This window comes from Macrobrachium nipponense, chromosome 11 (genome assembly GCF_015104395.2).
Source record: "Macrobrachium nipponense isolate FS-2020 chromosome 11, ASM1510439v2, whole genome shotgun sequence".
Classification (NCBI taxonomy): domain Eukaryota; kingdom Metazoa; phylum Arthropoda; class Malacostraca; order Decapoda; family Palaemonidae; genus Macrobrachium; species Macrobrachium nipponense.
Window position 1 is genome coordinate 23,151,600 of NC_061087.1, and position 22,667 is coordinate 23,174,266.

The 22,667-nt window shown below is 35.1% G+C and overlaps 2 protein-coding genes across 3 annotated transcripts; both read left to right on the forward strand.

The window, feature by feature from the left end:
- Nucleotides 1-385: 385 nt before the first annotated feature.
- On the forward strand, nucleotides 386-20,702 carry LOC135197066 (uncharacterized). 2 transcript variants are annotated; one of them, XM_064224120.1, is made up of 3 exons: nucleotides 386-592; nucleotides 2,203-2,892; nucleotides 19,859-20,702. In XM_064224120.1, exons 1-3 carry the CDS (start codon nucleotides 578-580, stop codon nucleotides 19,880-19,882), a joined length of 729 nt encoding a protein of 242 aa, XP_064080190.1. In that variant the 5' UTR covers nucleotides 386-577; the 3' UTR covers nucleotides 19,883-20,702. The 2 variants fall into 2 exon arrangements, with proteins under 2 accessions (XP_064080190.1, XP_064080119.1); XM_064224049.1 differs by having other exon boundaries at nucleotides 432-592; nucleotides 20,013-20,702.
- On the forward strand, nucleotides 15,663-17,597 carry LOC135210822 (mucin-2-like). Its single transcript, XM_064243725.1, has 2 exons — nucleotides 15,663-16,582; nucleotides 17,380-17,597. The coding sequence occupies exons 1-2, from the start codon at nucleotides 15,754-15,756 to the stop codon at nucleotides 17,595-17,597; spliced, it is 1,047 nt and encodes a 348-aa protein (XP_064099795.1). The 5' UTR covers nucleotides 15,663-15,753.
- Nucleotides 20,703-22,667: the final 1,965 nt, after the last annotated feature.

Genomic DNA, 22,667 nt, shown 5'->3' on the forward strand with positions numbered 1-22,667 from the left:
GGCTCTCATCCTCATTCAGCTGTCTTAAAATTGAATCGTGCCTTCCTTGTTGCATAGGCCAACTCTGAAAAGAATCTCATTAAAATCCACCAAGACCTTTCCAAGATATCTTGCAGAATGACTGACACAGACAGACATACAGACAGGCAGGCAGGCAAGCAGGCAAGTACTCAGATAAAAAATAAACCAAACAACGAGCCGAAGACAAAACTTTCGTCAAATTGCGCTGGCGGTGGTAATGAAATACTCCAGTTGACTTTTCGCGCAGCACCGGATCACGTCCATCTCATTATGAAACAAGGACATTTATCTCCTCAGCCAAAACACCCTAACAAGAGATTGATATCGACGTCAAACATGTTCGCTGTTGTGGAATAACATCGTGACAGTCACAGAAATATTTCTCGCCCTTATAATGACCAGTTTCAATATAAATTCGTGAATTCCAGACTTATGAATTTCACGCGACTGTCAGTGTGAGAAAGTCCAGCTTCCGTAGTGGAGTCCTGGAAAGCTGCTTTATCAATAAGTTCGTTTTTTTTTTTTTAACAGGAACTCTACGTTGTGTTGAGTCGCCATGATGTTTACAAAGGTACGTTCGAAGATGATCTAACCATGCGCCAGTGTTGTTGCTACTGTTTTCTTTGTTTCTCGTTCTTTTCCCTTAACCGAAACATTGTTTCAAAGAGAGCTGTTTTGAATATCCAGCCGATAGTATTGGAGGTCTGTACTTTATACGCAGTGGTACCTATACTATAAATAAAACCCTTCAGTTTGTGATGAGTACGGGAACTTGCGAGCTCTGTAGATTTCTCTATTGAGCAAGGCAGACTCAGGACTCTTCCATAGATTTTTCGTTGTGATAAGAGTTTGGAGTTTTATTTACCACTATAAAGATATTTTCTCATTACACAGGCAACAACTTTACCCTCTACCAATTAGTGCACCTATTCAGAATAATATATACTATAAATATATGTATATGCATATATATATGTATATGCATATATATAATATATTGCAAGTTCCTTGATTGAGTGAAAATGGTGGCAATATAAGAAATTATCTAATAAATACCTCACACAGTAAACAGATCTTAGCTTCACAACTGTAATTATTACATCACATATATCTTTGTGATTATACACGTGCATGTGCACAAACAAAGATACATTCACATTGACGGATGTGCTTATGAAAATGCATGGTCATGGCTACACAGATAAAGCATCATACATATGACCATTTCATAGATGCACCCAAGTCTGTGAGATGAGATTTTTATTTTCCAAAAAGTGTAGGTGAGAAAATAGATCCCTAGGGAACACCACCTGCAGTGAAGGAGTGCGCAGAGGCTAAGTCCTCATACTAAGAGATATCAATGAAGCGTATGAAAAGTAGAGTAAAGCAATAAGTAGGATTGTTAGTTGGTCATTCGAAGAGTAGAAATATTATTTCAGTGTTTTGTGGATGATTTTTGAAGTTAAGAAAACAGCAAATGTAAATATTAATTGACTGATTTCATATTGAAAACTGGTACTCCAGCAGTTCTGGTCTTATTCGGCGAAATCAAATAATTTTTTTTTTATGTTTGCTATACTACAGCACACACACAGACACACACACACACATTATATATTATATATATACTTTAAACTTTTATCAATTAAAAACTGAAAGAAGGGAATTATATTTAAGGAAAATCCCAGTTTTTTAAAAATACAGTAACTTTAGGTTATTACTCTCCTTAGCGTATTACTGGGGTCCCACTAGAAAGCACATTTGGTAATTTCATATCCTTTGGTACTTACAAAATAAATCATTATCTAAGATAAACAGTGTTGTTAATCGTGACTTTCAGTGCCTGTGTGGCTTTTGAACCCTTTTGAAAATACAGTTTTCGAATAATCTCGTTAGATTTTCCATTGCAAGTCTTTGATTTACTGTAGATACAGTTGAAAACTGCCGATACATTTGACTTTAAATGGTTTAATCCTATTTACAAACTTGGTAAAAGTTCTTTGTTAATTGAATTACCATCAAGATAAATTCCAATCAAGATTGTGAACTTGGTAAAACTCATTTAGTCACTAAATTCTCATCATGATACTTCATATTCAAGCGTGCCAATTAAGTGAAATGTCATCCAGTAGGCAGGATACTCACTAGTTACTCCCAGTGACACTGACATCATCTTTCCAGCTTGTTGGCCTAATCATCCTGATTCATCTCGCAACTGGATGGACAAATGAAGACCCAGACAACAACACTGAAGGAGGACTGGCTAAGGACACATCTGTGCTAACACCGCCCTTCGTTCCACAAAAGAAAAACCTTTCCAGACTTCCGTATGTAAAAGAAACCGAACGGAAGGACCCCGGTGCTCTGGAAACTACGTTGCTTGATATTCCAGCAATATCTAGACCCAAGGTACTCCTTCCTAAACCTCCGAACATTGGCAACCAAGAGGTCAACAACCCAGGTATCTTCAGTATTCCAGAGCAAATCACGGAGAAAATGACAGAACTGGATTTCAGTAATATACCTGAGCATAGAAAACACCAAATGGACCATGGGGATGCACAAAATCCCATGAATTCAATTACCTCTATGTCTGAAACCCCAAAGTTTCTTAACTCTAATTTCCCAAGTATACTTGATTTAAAAATGCATAAAAAGCGTACAGCTGACTTCCAAGAATCCCCCAGAAACCCATTCACTGGAATTCACGCTATATCGACATCCAGATATATCTCTATACCTAATATATCAAACAGTCCTGTCCCGATTAAAACAAATATTCAGAAACTCATAAATTATACGGCTGGAGATAGAATTCCTACACTACCTTCCGCAAACTTCCCCAGACTTCCATTCACAAATCCACCAGAAGTAAGTCTTCTTCCTTCCCTTACGCAAATTGATAGGAATATTCCGCCAGTGGGTTCTATTGGCCAGATCCAGAACATTGCCACACCATATATATCCAGCTTTCCAAAAAGGACTCTCCCTCATTTGATTGATTATGAATATAGAAAAACTACTCATACAAACTTCCCTAACATGACACTATACATTTCCAAACCTCTGGAACCAAATGTCTCCAACATCAGTCTGCCTCATTTTCCCAAAATCTATTATCCTACGATATCACACCTAAATGTACAAGGCATAACAACGCCAGACTTCCCAAGCATGAACAATGAAATTTTCTATGGAATTTCTAACGTTCCTTTTATGTCGCCACCAGAAATACTTGTTCCAACACTTCCACAAATTGATATAAAAAATATTCAAGTGGGTTCTACTCACCAAATGCAACACATTAACATACCAAATATACACAACCATTCAAATGGGACCTTTCCTCATTTGCTTGATTATGAATATCAAACAAATATTCATACAACTTTCCCAGACACGAAACAATCACTGAAAACTATCATTTCCAATATAAGTCTTCCTGATATCCATAAACCCATGTACCCTCATATACCACAAATAAATATACCAAATATACGACAAACTGACTTCCTAGAGATGAACGCTGGAAATATTCAATTATTCCACAAACTTCCTACGGTAACACCTAAAAAGATCATTCTCCCATCACCTTCACATATTAGTATTAAGGATATTCCAGTAGGTTCTTCATTCCAGACACCAAAAACAACAGAACTTAAAAACCCAACTTTTCCACACTTAACCGATAATAAAAATTTTACAAAAATTCATACAAATTTTCCTCACATGACATTAAGCTTTGACAAACCTCTAAACTCAGATAATCCTAGTATCAGCTTTCATTATATTTCTAAACCCATCTACCCTTACATACCACAACCAACTCAACCAATAATACAAAACCTTAAGGGAACAGATATAAGTACTGATAGACTTAGCCATACAATTCCTAAGCTTCCTATTATGCCTCCAACAAACATAATTCTTCCATCGCCTCCAAGTATTGGTATCAAGAATATTCAAATGAGTTCTTCATTCCAAATACCAAACATTACGACACCAATAATTCCTAACCTACCAAAAACAACTTTTCCTCATTTAAAAACGACAAAAATTAATACATATTTCCCTACAGCATTAAACATCTCTCAACCTCCGGTGCCAAGTATTAACGGCATCAGTTTTCCTTCTATTCCTAAACCCATATCTATTCACATAAAAAAACCAACTCTACCAACAATACCTAATCTTAACTTCACAGATATCGGTACTCATACACTTATCTCTGGAATTACTCAACTTCCTATTATACCACCACCACAAAAAATTCTTCCAACGCCGACAAGTATTGGTATCAAGAATATCTCAATAGGCTCTTTATTCCAAATACCAAATATTACCATACCAACAATTCCTCACCTATCAAAACCAACCTTTCCTGCTATAAACATGACACAAATTGATACATATTTCCCTACAGCATTAAACATCACTCAACCTCCAGTGCCAGGTATTAACAGCATCAGTTTTCCTTCTATTTCTAAACCCATCTCTACTCACATAACAAAACCAACTCTACCAATAATACCTAACCCTAACTTCGTAGATATCGGTACAAATAGACTTATCCCTGGAATTACTCAACTTTCTATTACATCTCCACCAAGAATAAATCTTCCATCGCCTCCAAGTATTGCTATCATGAGTATTTCAGTGGGTTCTTCATTCCAAATACCAAATGTTACCATACCAACAATTCCTCACCTACCAAAACCAACCACCTTTCCTGCTTATAAAGACATGACACAAACATTGATACATATTTTCCCTACAGCATTAAAACATCACTCAACCTCCAGTGCCAGGTATTGAACAGCATCAGTTTTCCTTCTTTTCGAAATATTTCTAAAACCATATCGATCACATAACAAAAATAAACCAAATCTACCAATAACACCTAATCCTAACTTCGCAGCTATCGGTACTAATAGACTTATCCCTGGAATTACTCAACTTTCTTTTACATCTCCACCAAGAATAAATCTTCCATCGCCTCCAAGTATTGATATCAAGAATATTTCATTGGGTTCTTCATTCCAAATACCAAATATTACCATACCAAAAATTCCTCAAACCTATCAAAAAAACAAAACCTTTCCATACTATAAACATGACACAAATTGATTACAATATTTCCTACAGCATTAAACATCACTCAACCTCCAGTGCCCAGTATTAAACAGCATCAGTTTTCCTTCTATTTGTTCTAAAACCATCTCTAGTTCAACATAACAAAACCAAACTCTACCAATAATTACCTAATCCTAAACTTCGCAATATAGTCCCGGTACTAATAGATTTATCTCTGGAATTTACTCAACTTCTATTACATGCCACCAAGGTAATTTTCCATCGCCTCAAGTATGATATCAAGAATATTTCATTGGGTCTCATTCCCAAATTTACAGACTTTACCATGCACATCCTCACCTATCAAAACCAAACCTTCCATAAATATTGACGAAATGTTCATACACATTTGCCCTTACAGCAGTTAACACTTACTCAACCTCCGAGTGCCAGGGATTAACAGCATTAGATTTTCCTCTATTTCTAAAACCCTCCTTTTCTTTATTCCATAAAACAAAAACTCTACCAATGAATACCTAATCCTAACTTCACAGATAAAAGTTACTATACACTTATCCCTGGTATTACTCAAACTCCCTATTACACCCACCAAATAATTCTTTCCATCGCCTCCAGAGTATTATATCAAGATATTTATTGGGTTCGTCATTCCAAATACCAAATATTACCCATACCAAACAATTCCTCACCTATCAAACCAACCTTTTCCCTACTGATAAAACTCGACACAAATGATCATATTTCCCATACAGCTTTAAACATCACTCAACCCAGTGCCACGGTACTTGACAGCATCAGTTTCCTTCTATTTCTAAACTCATCTCTACTCACATAACAAAACCAAAACTCTACAATTATACCTAATGTCCTAACTTCGCCGCTCATCGGGTACTAGTAGACTTATCCCTGATTACTCAACTTTCTATTACATCTCCACCAAGGAATAAATCTTCCATCGCCTCCAGAGCATTGCTATTCAAGAATATTTCATAGTTCTTCATTCCAAAAAACCAATTTTCACTTACAACATTCCTCACCTATCAAAACAACCTTTCCTTACTATAAACATGACACAAATTGATACAAATTCCTACAGCATTTACCCACATCACTCAACTCAGTGCAGGTTAAATTAACAGCATCAGTTTGCCTCTAATTTCCTAAACCCACTCTACTCAAATAACAAAACAACTCTACCAATAATACCTAATCCTAACTTCGCAGCTATCGGTTACCGAATAGGATTATTCCCTAAGGAATTACTCAACTTGCTATTAAATCCCACACGATTTAAATCCTTCAATCGCCTCAAAGTTTATGCTAAATCAAGAAATTTCATTGGGTTCACATTTCATTCAAATTAACCAAACCTAATTACCATACCAACAATTCCTCACTATTAAAAACAAACCTTTCCTAATATCAATATGAACCAAAATTCTTAATACCTTGCCAATCACAGCATTTAAACATTACTCAACCTCCAGGGCCAAAGGTAAAATTAACAGCATTAGTCTTTCCTTCTTAATTTCTAAACCCATCTCTATTCACCATACCAAAAACCAACTATACAATAACACCTAATCCTAAACTTCACCAGATAAAAGTACTTATTACCACTTATCCCTAGGTAATTAATCAACTTCCTAATTATCTCAACAATTGAATAATTCCTTCCATCGCCTCCAAGTATTGATATCACGAATTATTTATCATTGGGTTCCTTCATTCCAAATACCAAATATTACCATTACCAACCATTTCTCACCTATCAAAACAACCTTTCCTAAATATAAAATATGAACAAATGTTAATTACACATTGTCCCTACGACATTTAACCATTACTAAACCTCCGTGCCAGGTATTAACCAAGGCATTAGTTTTCCTTCTATTTCTAAAACCCATCTCTATTCACATATAAAAACAACTCTACCAATAACACCTAATCCTAAAACTCCACAGATAAAAGTATAATACAATTATCCATGGTATTACTTTCAACTTTATTACATCTCCACCAAGGGAATTAATTCTTCCATTTCCTAAACTCCACCAAAGTATTTGATATCCAAGAATATTTCCAAAAATGCGGCTTCTTCAATTCCAAATTTACCAAAAATTACATACCAACAAATTCCGCAACTTATCCAAAAACAACTTTCCTAACTATAAACATCGACACAAATGGATACATATTTCCCTTACAGCATTAAACATTACTCAACCTCAGTGCCAGGTATTAACCAGCATTAGTTTTCCTCTATTATAAACCCATCTATATTCACATAACAAAAAACCAACTCTAGGGCAATAATACATCCTAACTTCACAGGATAAAAGTACTAAACACTTATCCCTGTATTACTCAACTTCTATTACATCTCCACCAAAAATAAACCTTCCATTCGCCTTTCACGTTATGCTATTCCAAGGAATAAATTTTCCCATTGGGTTCTTCATTCCACGTTACCAAATATTACCATACCAAACAATTCCTCACCTATCAAAACAACTTTCCTACTATAAACATGACAAAAATTGATACATATTCCTACAGCATTTAAACATCGTCTCACCCTCCAGTGACAGTATAACAGCATTAGTTTCTTCTATTCTAAACCATCTCGTACGTACATAACAAACAACTTACAATAATCCTAATCTTACTTCGCCGCTAGCGGTACTAATAGACTTATCCCTGAATTACTCAACTTTTATTAACATCTCACAAGAATAATGTTTCCATCGACCTCCAAGTATTGCTATCAAGAACTTCATAGCTTCAAGAGTTCTTTCATTCAAATACAAATATTACCATTACAACAATCCTCCCTATCAAAAAACCAACCTTTCCTAATATAAATATGGACAAAAAAGTCAATACGCATTTCCCTACAGAATTAAAACATCACTCAAACCAAGTGCCAGGTATTAACCAGCATCAGTTTTCCTTCTATTTCTAAAACATATCTATTCACATAACAAAACCAACTCTCTACCAATAATACCTAATCCAACTTCGCAGCTATCGGTCTAATAGACTTATATCTGGAATTACTCAACCTTTCTATTCTCCACCACCACCAAATAATTCTTCACGCGACAAGTATCGGGGGATATCAAGAATATTTTCTTGGGTTCTTCATTCCAAATAACAAATATACATACAACAATCCTTCACTATCCAAAACCAGCCTTCCTACATAAACATGACACAAATGTGTACATATTTCCCTACAGCAGTTAAACACACTCAACCTCCAGTGCCAGGTATTAAGCATCAGTTTTCTTCTATTTCTAAACCCATCTCTACTCACATAACAAAACAACTCTTTACATAATTACCTAATCCTACCTTCGCAGCTATCGTCTAATGACTATATCCCCTGGAATTACTCAACGTTTCTTTTACATTCTCCACCAGAATAAATCTTCCATTCGCCTCCAAGTTTGATATCAGAAATTTTATTGGGTTCTTCATTCAAAATACCAAATTTACCTTACCAAAAAATTCCGCACTATCAAAACACTTTTCCTACTATAAAATGACACAAATTGATACATATTTCCCACAGCATTAAACATACTCAACCTCCATGCAGGTATTAACAGCATCAGTTTTCCTGCTATTTCTAACCATCTCTATCGACATAACAAACCAACTTCTACCATAATGACCTGAATCCTAACTTCGCAGATATCGGTACTAATAGATTTATCTCTGGAATTACACTTCCATATTAGCATCGGCCACCAAGGGAATAATTCTTCCATCGCCTGTCCAAGTAATGATGATCAAGAATATTTCACTTTGGGTTTTCTTCCAAATACCAACTTACCTGCCAACAATTCTCTCACCTATCAAAAACAACCTTTCCTAAATTATATTGACCATTTCATACCACATTTCCCTACAGCATTTTAACATTACTCAACCTCCAGTGCCAGGTATTAAGCATTAGTTTTCCTTCTAATTTCTAACCATCTCTATTCACATAACAAAAAAAGACTCTACCAATAATACCTATCTATTCACATAAAAAAACCAAAAACTTCTACCAACAATACCTAATCTTAACTTCACAGTATCGGTACTTATAAACAACTTATCTCTGGAATTTACTCAACTTCCTATTATACCACACCACAAAAAAATTCTTCCAACGCCGACAAGTATTGGTATCAAGAATATCTCAATAGGCTATTTATTCCAAATACCAAATATACCATACCAAACAATTCCTCACCTATCAAAACAACCTTTCCTGCTATAAACATGACACAAATTGATTACATTTTCCCTACAGCATTAAACATCACTCAACCTCCAGTGCCAGGTATTAACAGCATCAGTTTTCCTTTTATTTCTAAACCCATCTCTACTCACATAACAAAACCAACTCTACCAATAATACCTAACCCTAACTTCGTAGATATCGGTACAAATAGACTTATCCCTGGAATTACTCAACTTTCTATTACATCTCCACCAAGAATAAATCTTCCATCGCCTCCAAGTTATTGCTATCATGAGTATTTCAGTGGGTTCTTCATTCCAAATACCAAATGTTACCATACCAACAATTCCTCACCTACCAAAACCAACCTTTCCTTGCTATAAACTGACACAAATTGATAAATATTTCCCTAAACAGCTTAAAACTCACTCGACCTCAGTGTGCCAGGTATTTAACCCAGGCATCAGTTTTCCTTCTATTTCTAAACCGCATTCTCTAAACTCACATAACAAAATCACTCTAGAAAACCATAATACCTATCCTACCTTACGCCTATCGGTACCCTAATAGACTTATTCCCTGGGAATTACTCAACTTTCTTTTAACATCTCCACCAAGATAAATCTTCCATCGCCTCCAAGTTTTGATATCCAATAATATTTCATTGGGTTCATTCATTTCCAAATAAACCCAAATCTACCATACCAAAAATTCCTCACCTATAAAACAAAACCTTCCTAACTATAAACATGACCAACAATTGAATACCATAAGTTTCCCACAGCATTAAACCATTCACTCAAACCCTCCAGTGCCAGGTATTACCACATCAGTTTTCCTTCTATTTCTAAATCTAAACCATCTCTATCACATAACAAAACCACTCTACCAATATTACCTAATCCTAACTTCGGAAATGATTCGGTAACTATAGATTTTAATCTTCTGGAATTACCTCAACTTCCTATTACATCCGGCCAACCAAGATTAATTCTTCCATCGCCTTTCCAGTTTTATTGATATCAGAATATTCATTGGGTTCCCTTCATTTCCAAATACCAACTTTACCATGCCAACAATTCAAATCACCTTATAAAACCAACCTTTTCCTAATATAATATGACCAAATGTTCCAATACACATTTCCTACAGCTTTCAACATTCTCAACCTCCATTGCCAAGTATTAACAGCATAGTTTTCTTCTATTCTAAACCCATCTCTATTCATCATAACAAAAAAAACTCTACCAATATACCTATCCTAACTCCAGATAAAGAGTACTAATACACTTATTCCTGTATTACTCACTACCTAAAAATTACTCTCCCACCAAGAATATTCTTCATCGCCTCCAAGTATTGATATCAAGAATATTTTCTTGGGTTCTTCATTGTCCAAATACCAAATATTACCATACCAAAACTTCCTCACCTATCCAAACGAAACCTTTCCTACTATAAACATGACCCAAATTGATACATTTTTCCCTACGATCATTTAACATCACTCAACATCCATTGCCAGGTTATTAACACATCAGTTTTTTCCTTCTATTTCTAAACCATCTCTATTCACATAACAAGAACCAACTCTACAATAATACCTAATCACTAACTTCGCAGATATCGTACTAGTAGATTTTTTCTCTGGAATTCTCAACTTTCCTATACTCGGCCACCAGAATGAATCTTCCTCGCCTCCAAGTATTGATGATCAAGAATATTTCATTTGGTTTTCTTCATCCAAATACCAACTATTACCATGCCACAATTCCTAACTTATCCGCCTCCTATATAAATAAGAATACAAATTGGTTCTCATTCCCTACCAACATTTACCATTTGACCTTCCAATTCCCTATTAACAAACAATTACCTTTCCTAATTTCTAAATATGTCAAATTGTTCATAACAAAAAAAACTTTCCCTAGCAATTTAATATTAACCTAAACCTTCCAAGTGCCAGGATTAACATCCCATTAGTTTTCCTTCCCTATTTATAAACCAATCTTCTTATGTTCCAAGATTAATTAAAAAAAATCCAGAATAATTTATTGGTCCTTAACCTTAGAAATAAAATTACCAATACCAACAATTCCTGGTATTCAAACCAACCTTTCCCTATTATAAACCTGCCAAGAAATTGTTCTTCATTTCCCTCCCAAGTATTAATATCAAGTAATTCCATGGGTTCTTATTCCAAATACCAAATTTTCCTTCCATTTAAAACCTCAATTCCTCACCTATCACAACCAACCTTTCTAAAAAATATGAACCAATGGTTCAGTAACACAAAAATCCTACCAAAGCATAACATACTCAAACTTCAGTGCCAAGTATTTAACGCATAGTCTTTCCTATTTCTAACCCATCTCTTATTCACCAATAACCAAAAAAAAACCCTCCTTAACCAATATTTACCCTAATTCCTAAACTTTCACAGATAAAAGTAACTTATACCCACTTAATTCCTGGTTATTACTCAACTGCTATTACATCTCCACCAAGATAAATCTTCCAATCCGCCTCCAATGTTTTGATATCACAAGCAGGAATTCAATTGTCTTCCAGTCCAATACCAAATTTATTAACCAAATAGCCAACCAAAAATTCCCCACCTTTATCAACCAACCTTTCCTACTATAAACAATGGACACAAATTGATACACCCATTCTACAAGCATTTAAACCAAATCACCTTCAAACCTCCCGTGCCCAGATTATTAACCAGCCAAATCATTTTCCGTCCTAATTTCTTAACCCTCTCTCTTACTCACCAAATAACAAAAAACCAACCTGCCTACAATATAAACCTATCCGACACGCCCGGCTTATTCCGTATATAACTACTTATTTCCCTTGGATTACTCACTTTCTTATTAAACATCTCCCCACCAAGAATAAATTCTTCCAATCCGCCCTCCAAGCAATGTTATCCACAAATATTTCCAATTAGGTCTTCATTCCATACAAAATATTCATAACATAAAACACAATTCCTCCAATATCAAAACCACCTTTCCTTACTAAATAAACCATGACAAAACCAATTTTATAACCAACCAATTCTAGGCAATTAAACATCCCAACCTCAACCTCAGTGCCGGTATTAACAAGCAATCAGTTTTCCTTCCTTCTATCGTACACCTTATCTCTACTCACATAACAGCCACTCTTTTATTTCCAATAACTCTAATCAATTAACCCTAATCCGAACTTACAGATAAAAGTACTAATAGACTTATCCTTGGAACGTACTTCCAACCTCCTATTACATCTCCACCAAGAATAAATTGCTTCCATCCGCCTCCAAAAGTCTTTTATACTAAGAATATTTCATTGGGTTCTTACATCCAAATACCAAATATTACCATACCAAAAACAACCTTTCCTACTATAAACATGACACAAATTGATACATATTTCCCTACAGCATTAAACATCACTCAACCTCCAGTGCCAGGTATTAACAGCATCAGTTTTCCTTCTATTTCTAAACCCATCTCTACTCACATAACAAAACCAACTCTACCAATAATACCTAACCCTAACTTCGCAGATATCGGTACTAATAGACTTATCCCTGGAATTACTCAACTTCCTATTATACCACCACCACAAATAATTCTTCCAACGCCGACAAGTATTGGTATCAAGAATATTTCAATAGGTTCTTCATTCCAAATACCAAATATTACCATACCAACAATTCCTCACCTATCAAAAACAACCTTTCCTACTATAAACACGACACAAATTGATACATATTTCCCTACAGCATTAAACATCACTCAACCTCCAGTGCCAAGTATTAACAGCATTAGTTTTCCTTCTATTTCTAAACCCATCTCTACTTACATAACAAAACCAACTCTACCAATAATACCTAATCCTAACTTCACAGATAAACGTACTAATAGACTTATCCCTTGGAAATTACCCTCAAACTTTCTATTACATCACCACCAAAAAATAAATCTCCATCGGCCTAACAAGTTATTGATAGCCAAGAATACAGTGGGTCTTCATTCCCAAATTACCAACTATTACAATACCATGCCAAATTCATCACTATTAAACCACCTTTCCGAATATAAATATGAACAAAAAATGCATTTACCACATTTCCTACAGCCATTAAATACCTCAACCTCCAAGTGACAGTTATTTAACAGCTCAGTTTCCTCTGATTGCTAAACCCAGCTCTACTCACCAAACAAACCCAACTTTCTACCAAAATACCTAATCCGTAAAACTTCGGGCAGCTTATCAGTTGACTAAATTAGAATTATCCCTGGAAATTACCTCAACCGTTCTATTACCCAGCTCCAACCAAGGAATAAATCTTCCATCGCTCCAATTATTGATATCCAAGAAATTCAGTGGGTCCTCTTCATTCAAAATACAAATATTACCATACCATTCAATTCCTAACCGATAAAACCAACCTTTCCTAATATGAAATATGACAAAAATTCATACACATTTCCCCTATTCCTAAAGCATTGTAACTTACTCCCACCTCCAGGCCAAGGTAATTAACAGCTTCCGTTTTTCCTTCTATTTCTAAACCCAATCCTCTACTCACATAACAAACCCAACTCCTACCAATACTAACCTATCTAACTTTCGCAGCTTAGCCAAGGTACTTAATAGACTTATCCCTGGAATTACTCCACTTTCTATTACAATCTCCAACAAGAATTAAATCTCTTCATCGCTCCAAGTTATTGATATCAAGATTATTTCAAAGTGGGTTCTTCAAAATTCCCAAATTACCAAATTTTATTACCATACCAATCAATTCCTCAAAACCTAAATTAAACCAACCTTTCCTAATTATAATATGACCAAATTCAATACACATTTCCTACAGCGTTTAACCATTAACTCCAAACCTTCCAGTGCCAGGTATTAAAATAGCATCAGTTTTCCTTCTAATTTCTAAACCCATCTCTATTCCCAAATGGTAAAAGAACATCTAACCCATTCCTATCCTAATCCTACCTTTCACCAAGGAAATAAAAGGTACTTAATCCACTATCCTGGGATTACCCTCAACTTCCTATTACATCTCCACCAAGTAAATTAAATCTTCCCATCGCCTTCAAGATTGCTTTCAAGAATATTTCATTGGGTTCTTCATTCCAAGTCCAAATAAATTACCATACCAACAATTCCCTCCCCTATCCAAAAAACCAACCAACCTTTCCTACTAAAATAAACATGAACCCAAATTGATACATATTTTCCCTACCATCAATTTAAACATCGCTCAACCCCTCCAGTGCCAGGTATTAACAGCATTAGTTTTTCCCTTCTATTTCTAAACCCATCTCTACTATAAACATAACAAAAACCAACTCTACCCAAATAATACCTAATCTTAACTTCGCCCGCCATCGGTACTAATAGATCATTTCCCTGGAATTACTCAAACTTTCTATTACATCTTGACCACCAAGGAATAATTCTTCCATCGCCTCCAAAGTTTATTGCTATCAAAAGAATACTTCAATAGGTTTCTTCATTCCAAATACCAAATATTACCATACCAAACAATTCCTCACCTGATCAAAAACCAACCTTTCCTAATATCAAAATATGAAAAAAACAAAAATTCATACGCTGTTCCTCTACAGAATTAAACATTCACTCCAACCTCCAGTGCCAGGTATTAACAGCATCCAGGTTTTCCTTCTGTTTTCTAAACCCAGTCTCTATTGCACATAACAAAAAACCAACTCTACCAATAATACCCTAATACCCAACTTCGCAGTATCCCCCCCCTCTCCGGTACTAATAGACTTATATCTGGAATTACTCCAACTTTCTATTCATACCACCACCAAAAACAAATAAGTTCTTTACCAACGCCCGACAAGTATTGTAATCAAGAATATTTCCATTAGGTTCTTCATTCCAAATAAACAAAAAATTTATTACCATACCAACAATTCCATCACGCTATCAAAACCAGCCCTTTTTTCCTACTTCCTAACATATAAACAAATTGAGAAGGGGAAAGGGTGAAGGGGAGGATACAAATTTCCCTACAGCATTAAACATCAACTTCAACCTCCAAGTGCCAGGGTATTAACAGCATCAGTTTTCCTTCTAGTTTCCTTAAACCCCATCTCTACTCACATAACAAAAAACCAAACGTCTACCAATAATACCTCCAAGGTCCTAACTTCTTCGCAAGGCTATCGGTACTAAGTAGACTTATCCCCTGTAATTAACTCAAACCTTTCTTAGTTACATCATCACCACGATAAATCTTCCATCGCCTCAAGTATGCTATCAAGAATCATTGTTGGGTTTCTTCATTCCAAATACCAACTATTACCATACCAACAATTCCTCACCTATCAAAAACAACCTTTCCTAATATAAATATGACAAAAATTCTTATACTTTTCTCTACAGCATTTAACATTACTCAACCTCCAGTGCCAGGTATTAACAGCATTAGTTTTCCTTCTATTTCTAAACCCATCTCTATTCACATAACAAAACCAACTCTACCAATAACACCTAATCCTAACTTCACAGATAAAAGTACTAATACACTTATCCCTAGTATTACTCAACTTCCTATTACATCTCCACCAAGAATAATTCTTCCATCGCCTCCAAGTATTGATATCAAGAATATTTCATTGGGTTCTTCATTCCAAATACCAAATATTACCATACCAACAATTCCTCACCTATCAAAACCAACCTTTCCTAATATAAATATGACAAATGTTCATACACATTTCCCTACAGCATTTAACATTACTCAACCTCCAGTGCCAGGTATTAACAGCATTAGTTTTCCTTCTATTTCTAAACCCATCTCTATTCACATAACAAAACCAACTCTACCAATAACACCTAATCCTAACTTCACAGATAAAAGTACTAATACACTTATCCCTGGTATTACTCAACTTTCTATTACATCTCCACCAAGAATAATTCTTCCATCGCCTCCAAGTATTGATATCAAGAATATTTCATTGGGTTCTTCATTCCAAATACCAAATATTACCATACCAACAATTCCTCACCTATCAAAAACAACCTTTCCTACTATAAACATGACACAAATTGATACATATTTCCCTACAGCATTAAACATCACTCAACCTCCAGTGCCAGGTATTAACAGCATCAGTTTTCCTTCTATTTCTAAACCCATCTCTACTCACATAACAAAACCAACTCTACCAATAATACCTAATCCTAACTTCACAGATAAAAGTACTAATAGACTTATCCCTGGAATTACTCAACTTTCTATTACATCTCCACCAAGAATAATTCTTCCATCGCCTCCAAGTATTGATATCAAGAATATTTCATTGGGTTCTTCTTCCAAATCACAATATTTACATTTACCGACAATTTCTCACCTATCAAAAGCCTGCAACCAACCTTTCCTATATAAATATGACAAATGTTCCATACCAAATTACCCATACAACAATTCTCACCTATCAAAAAACAAACCGTTTCCTGCTATAAACATGACACAAATGATACATATTTTCCTACAGCATAAAACATCACTCAACCCTCCAGTGCCAGGTATGTAACAGCATCAGTTTTCCTTCTATTTTCTAAAACCATCTCTACTCACCATAAACAAAAGACCAAAACTTGTACCAAAAATATTTCCCTAATCTACTTCGCAGCTATCGTAGGTTTTTCTAATAGACTATCCACCGGGAATCCTACCTCAAACTGGTAAACTTTTACATCTCCACCAAGAATAAATCTTCCATCGCCTCCAAGTATTGATATCAAGAATATTTCATTGGGTTCTTCATTCCAAATACCAAATATTACCATACCAACAATTCCTCACCTATCAAAACCAACCTTTCCTAATATAAATATAACAAAAATTCATACATATTTCCCTACAGCATTTAACATTACTCATCCTCCAGTGCCAGGTATCAACAGCATTAGTTTTCCTTCTATTTCTAAACCCATCTCATTCACATAACAAAACCGCTCTACCATAATACCTAACCCTAACTTCGCAGATATCGGTACTAATAGACTTATCCCTGGAATTACTCAACTTCCTATTATACCACCACCACAAATAATTCTTCCAACGCCGACAAGTATTGGTATCAAGAATATTTTAATAGGTTCTTCTTCCAAATTCCAAATTCAAATACCAAATTTACCAATACCAATTCCAATTCCTACCTATCAAAACCAACCTTTCCTAATATAAATAAGACAAAAAATTTCATACGCATTTCCCTCCTACAGCAATTAAACATTCACTCCAACCTCCAGGTGCCAGGTCTATTAACAGTATCAGGTTTTCCTTCTATTTCTAAACCCATCTCTACTCACATAACAAAAACCAACTCTACCAAAATAACACCTAAATCCTATCTTCAGAGATAGAATTACTAATAGACTTATCCCTGGAATTACTCAACTTTCTATTACATCTCCACCAAGAATAAATCTTCCATCGCCTCCAAGTATTGCTATCAAGAATATTTCAATAGGTTCTTCATTCCAAATACCAAATATTACCATACCCACATTTCCTCACCTATCAAAACCAACCTTTCCTAATATAAATAAGACAAACATTCATACACATTTCCCTACATCATTAAACATCACTCAACCTCCAGTGCCAGGTATTAACAGTCATCAGTTTTTTCCTTCTATTCTAAACCCATCTCTACTCACATAACAAAACACCTCTACCAGTAATACCTAATCTTAATTTTCACAGATAAAAGTACTAATACTCTTATCCCTCAAAGATAGAATTCCCTAATACACTTATCCCTGGATTACTCAACTTCCTATTACAAAATCCATCCGACCAGAATTAAATCTTCCATCGCTCCAAGTATTGGCCTATCAAGAATATTTCAATAGGTTCTTCATTCCAATACAATATTACCATACGCCACATTTCCTCACCTATCAAAACACCTTTCCAATATAAAATAAGACAAACATTCATACACATTTTCCCTAATAATAAATACTAAACAGGGGAAAGTAAACCTCCCTCACCTCAGTGCCAGGTATTAACAGCATCAGTTTTCCTTCTATTTCTAAACCCATCTCTACTCACATAACAAAACCACCTCTACCAGTAATACCTAATCTTAATTTCACAGATAAAAGTACTAATACACTTATCCCTAGAATTACTCAACTTCCTATTACATCTCCACCAAGAATAATTCTTCCATCGCCTCCAAGTATTGATATCATGAATATTTCATTGGGTTCTTCATTCCAAGTACCAAATATTACCATACCAACAATTCCTCACCTATCAAAACCAACCTTTCCTAATATAAATATGACAAAAATTCATACACATTTCCCTACAGCATTAAACATCACTCAACCTCCAGTGCCAGGTATTAATAGCATCAGTTTTCCTTCTATTTCTAAACCCATCTCTATTCACATAACAAAACCAACTCTACCAATAATACCTAATCCTAGCTTCACAGATATCGGTACTAATACACTTATCCCAGCAATTACTCAACTTCCTATTATACCCCCACCCGAAATAATTCTTCCAACTATTCCACAAATTGATATCAAGAATATTTCAGGTGCTTCTCTGCCAAATGTACTCGTGCCAAATTTATCCTAAATTCCAAGATAAGTTTTTTCTGATATACATAATCTTAAATTTATTTCCCTAATGCGGCCTTAGCCCAAACAAAACTTAGCTATTTCCAGTAAAATTGCTTCACATGTTCACAAGCCTATTGCACATTTTAATAATTAATCAAATGTACCATAAAGCACCCTTTCTTGAAAATCTGTAGTAGGAAATAATGATGAAGAAACTCTACCATCAATAATTTTCCCGAAAATTCCAGACAAGCATCTTGGGTGTTCCAGAGGGTCTTTAATTATGGATATGTGTTATTACCATATCAGCTATGTCTAAACGTTTAAGACCATTTCCCGATTTCTACGAAGACAGAAATCCTATCTTATATAATTCTCGCAGGGCTTCCATAATTTAATATCAGTGATATGGCTAATAGTTCAGATTTATCTGTAAGTTTAAAACCACTACTCAATAGTGTACCTGAACTTAAAAATCCTACAAGGTATAATTGAAATTATCCAAACGCATAAATGCCGATATCTGTAGTATATATATATCTTTAATAAGTCCAGAGTTTCTTGAATCTTATTTTCCTGCAATAATTTCCCAAGGTGTTCTAGAACGAGTAATTCTAAAAAGGGAAGAGTTATAGCCTTCTTCTAAGCAGTAAGTGATACCAATAATAATCCATAAAGTACTACATTAGTTGTATATTGCTTCCTGTGCTTCAAATACTTCATTTCAAGGATATTCCAAAGGGTCCTACCTGTCAGGCAGCTGGTAATAATCCAATTACAAATATATTGTAAATTCCTAAAGCATCTACAGGATATGCTTGAACATGAAAATCCTATAATTCCTAATACATATATCTTCCACAGGATACCAATTATCACCAAACCTGATCTTCAAGCTTTTCTTAAAACACTTTTCCACGGTATTACTAAATATTCAGGGCAAGACTTAGGATATACCTGGAGCCAGTGCAAACGCTAATTACTTAGGTTTGTTTGATTGTATGGTGTTTTTACGTAGCATGGAACCAGTGGTTATTCAGCAACGGGACCAACGGCTTCACGTGACTTCCGAACCACGTCGAGAGTGAACTACTATCACCAGAAATACACATCTCTCACACCTCAGTGGAATGCCCGAATATCGAAATTGCGGCCACCGAGGTGGCAGGCCAAGACCATGCCGATCACGCCACGGAGGCGCTTCTAATTACTTAGGGAATCGCACTGAAGGAATAGCTGGTCCAGATTTGTTCATCTTCAATTCAAAGAGCCAAGAATCTAGTAAACCTCAAAGGAACAGTGTTAATCGTAAGGCTTAAGTCTAGACAGGCAAAAAACATGCAGATAAATGTCACGGAAGCATTTGCAAGAAATAGTAGGCAAAGAACGGAGCCTCCTCACCAGAAAAACATGTCGTAGTCCGATCTAGATGTAACAGACATTTTCAAAAATCTTTACACCACGAAAAACACGATCTTTTTCCGGTAACAAAGACGTTAAGTGACTGGTTCTCCTTCAAGAGAGGGAACCTCTTTAGCGAATATGAGAAACATTACTTCCTATAAGGTGAAAACAGACATGTTTTATTCTACAGTGTGTAAATACACTCACATACGTGTATATATCATAGCATAAGAAACATATGAAAAATTAATCACGGTACTAAATTGACAACGGAGTGTAAGATAAATAAAATTAGTTATTGTTGGTCACGTGGCTGATTTATAGACCTTTTGAAACAGAAGGGAAGATATACATATAAAAGAAACTAATAAGAATTTTAATTGCTTTTCATTAGACTTAGACTGAACGCTTTCCAAATTCGGGACGATTAATCTATCCTTTTATTTTCTCTGTGAATTTTGAACGAGATAGAGATGTTGACTCATTTTCTCATAATGTTTTTGACACAGATATTCACAGGACTGGAAAAACCTATACCTTTTAGCATATATTTTGTGTTTTGATTTCTGCGTGAGATTTAGTAATGTTTATTGCAAATATATATATATATATATATATATATATATATATATATATATATATATATATGCTTTAAAAGTCACAGTAGAAGCACGAGACTTCATTAAATAAGCGAATACCACAGGAAGATGATAGGCAGAAATCCCAGCGCTTTCGTCTTTACTAAGACACTGTCAAGATGAAAGCGCTTGGATTTCTGCCTATCATTTTCCTGTGGTATTCGCTTTTATATATATATATATATATATATATATATATATATATATATATATATATATATATATATATGTATATATATATATTTATGGGATGAAAATAACAGTTTGGATTCGTCACGAACATCATCTTCAGGGACTGACTCATGAAAAATTGAGAATAACCCTATTCTGCCAACCTTTTGTTAAGGGGCAAGTCATCTACCCTGCCAAACTCTTATCTTAAAAAAAAATTAAAAATAAAAAAATAAAAAGAAGTAAATAACTTCGTGTACTCGTAAATCGCTCTTGGAGGTTAAACTCATTTCCAGATCCAGGACAATTCGTAAAGGGTTGTAAATGAATGTTTAATCGTACTGACAGAAGAATAATCATCACCAGCATCATGATAATTATGACTATTATTATCATCCAACATGACAACACATCCATACGGCAAATTCAAAAGAATTGAATGCCTATGGCTACGAAAGGGGTAAAAACGATACAAAGTAGAGTAATACGTAAATAAATCTAAATAAATAAATAAATAACATTTCAGAAAAATGAAATATAAATTACGTTATACCTCCCCCAAATGCTGGGTATTTGACTGCATGTCATTCAATAGAGCATCAGCTCCAAAAGTGAAATATGGTAAACTGCGATGGGAAACCGAAGTAAATGAACATAGAAAGAAAGGAAAAGAGGAAGAGAGATGTCAAGAGTGGTTTCTGAAAGACTTCTGGGCCACAGGACATCTGTAGCTCTGTCGTCCGAAAAATGAGATGTAGTTCCTAAGTTTCAAAAGAAAGAAATGTTCTCTTCATTCGTGGAAGGGAACCTTATCTTGAAATTAAACTAACAGTAGCTGAACCCCAAGCGCTGGGACCTATGAGGTCCTTCAGCGCTCAAAGACAAATTGAGAGTAAAAGGTTTGAAAGGTGTAACAGGAGAAAAATCTCGCAGTTGTCAGGAAAGGGTGGGAAGTATAGTGGAAGAAAGAATATGAAAGGAGATATAGTAAAAGGAACGAAAGGGGTTGCATCTAGGGGCCGAAGGGACGCTGCATAGAACCTTATGTAATGCCTACAGTGTACAGTGCGTGAGGTGTCCTGACGGCACTATGACCCTATGGGAGGGGAACCTTATCTTGATAATGAATGTGGTTTATAAAAAAAAAATTCTACAGCACGTTTCTGTCTATAAAATTCATATGTTTTTTATTTTAAAGAATCAGTCGTATAATAGGCCATGTCCATTATAAACAAGAATAGTTTAATCGTATCAGTTGACCTTACCTTGAGCATCCCATTTCTTTAAATTCTGCTTGAATAAAAAAATAAAGCAAACAACGGGCTGAATACAAAACATCAGTCAAACTTCGCAGGAGGTGGTAATGAAATACTTCTGTTGACATTCCGCGCTCTCAGGGAATCACGTCCATCTTATTATAAAAGAGACAAATACGTCTTCGGTGTAAACAACGTAACAAG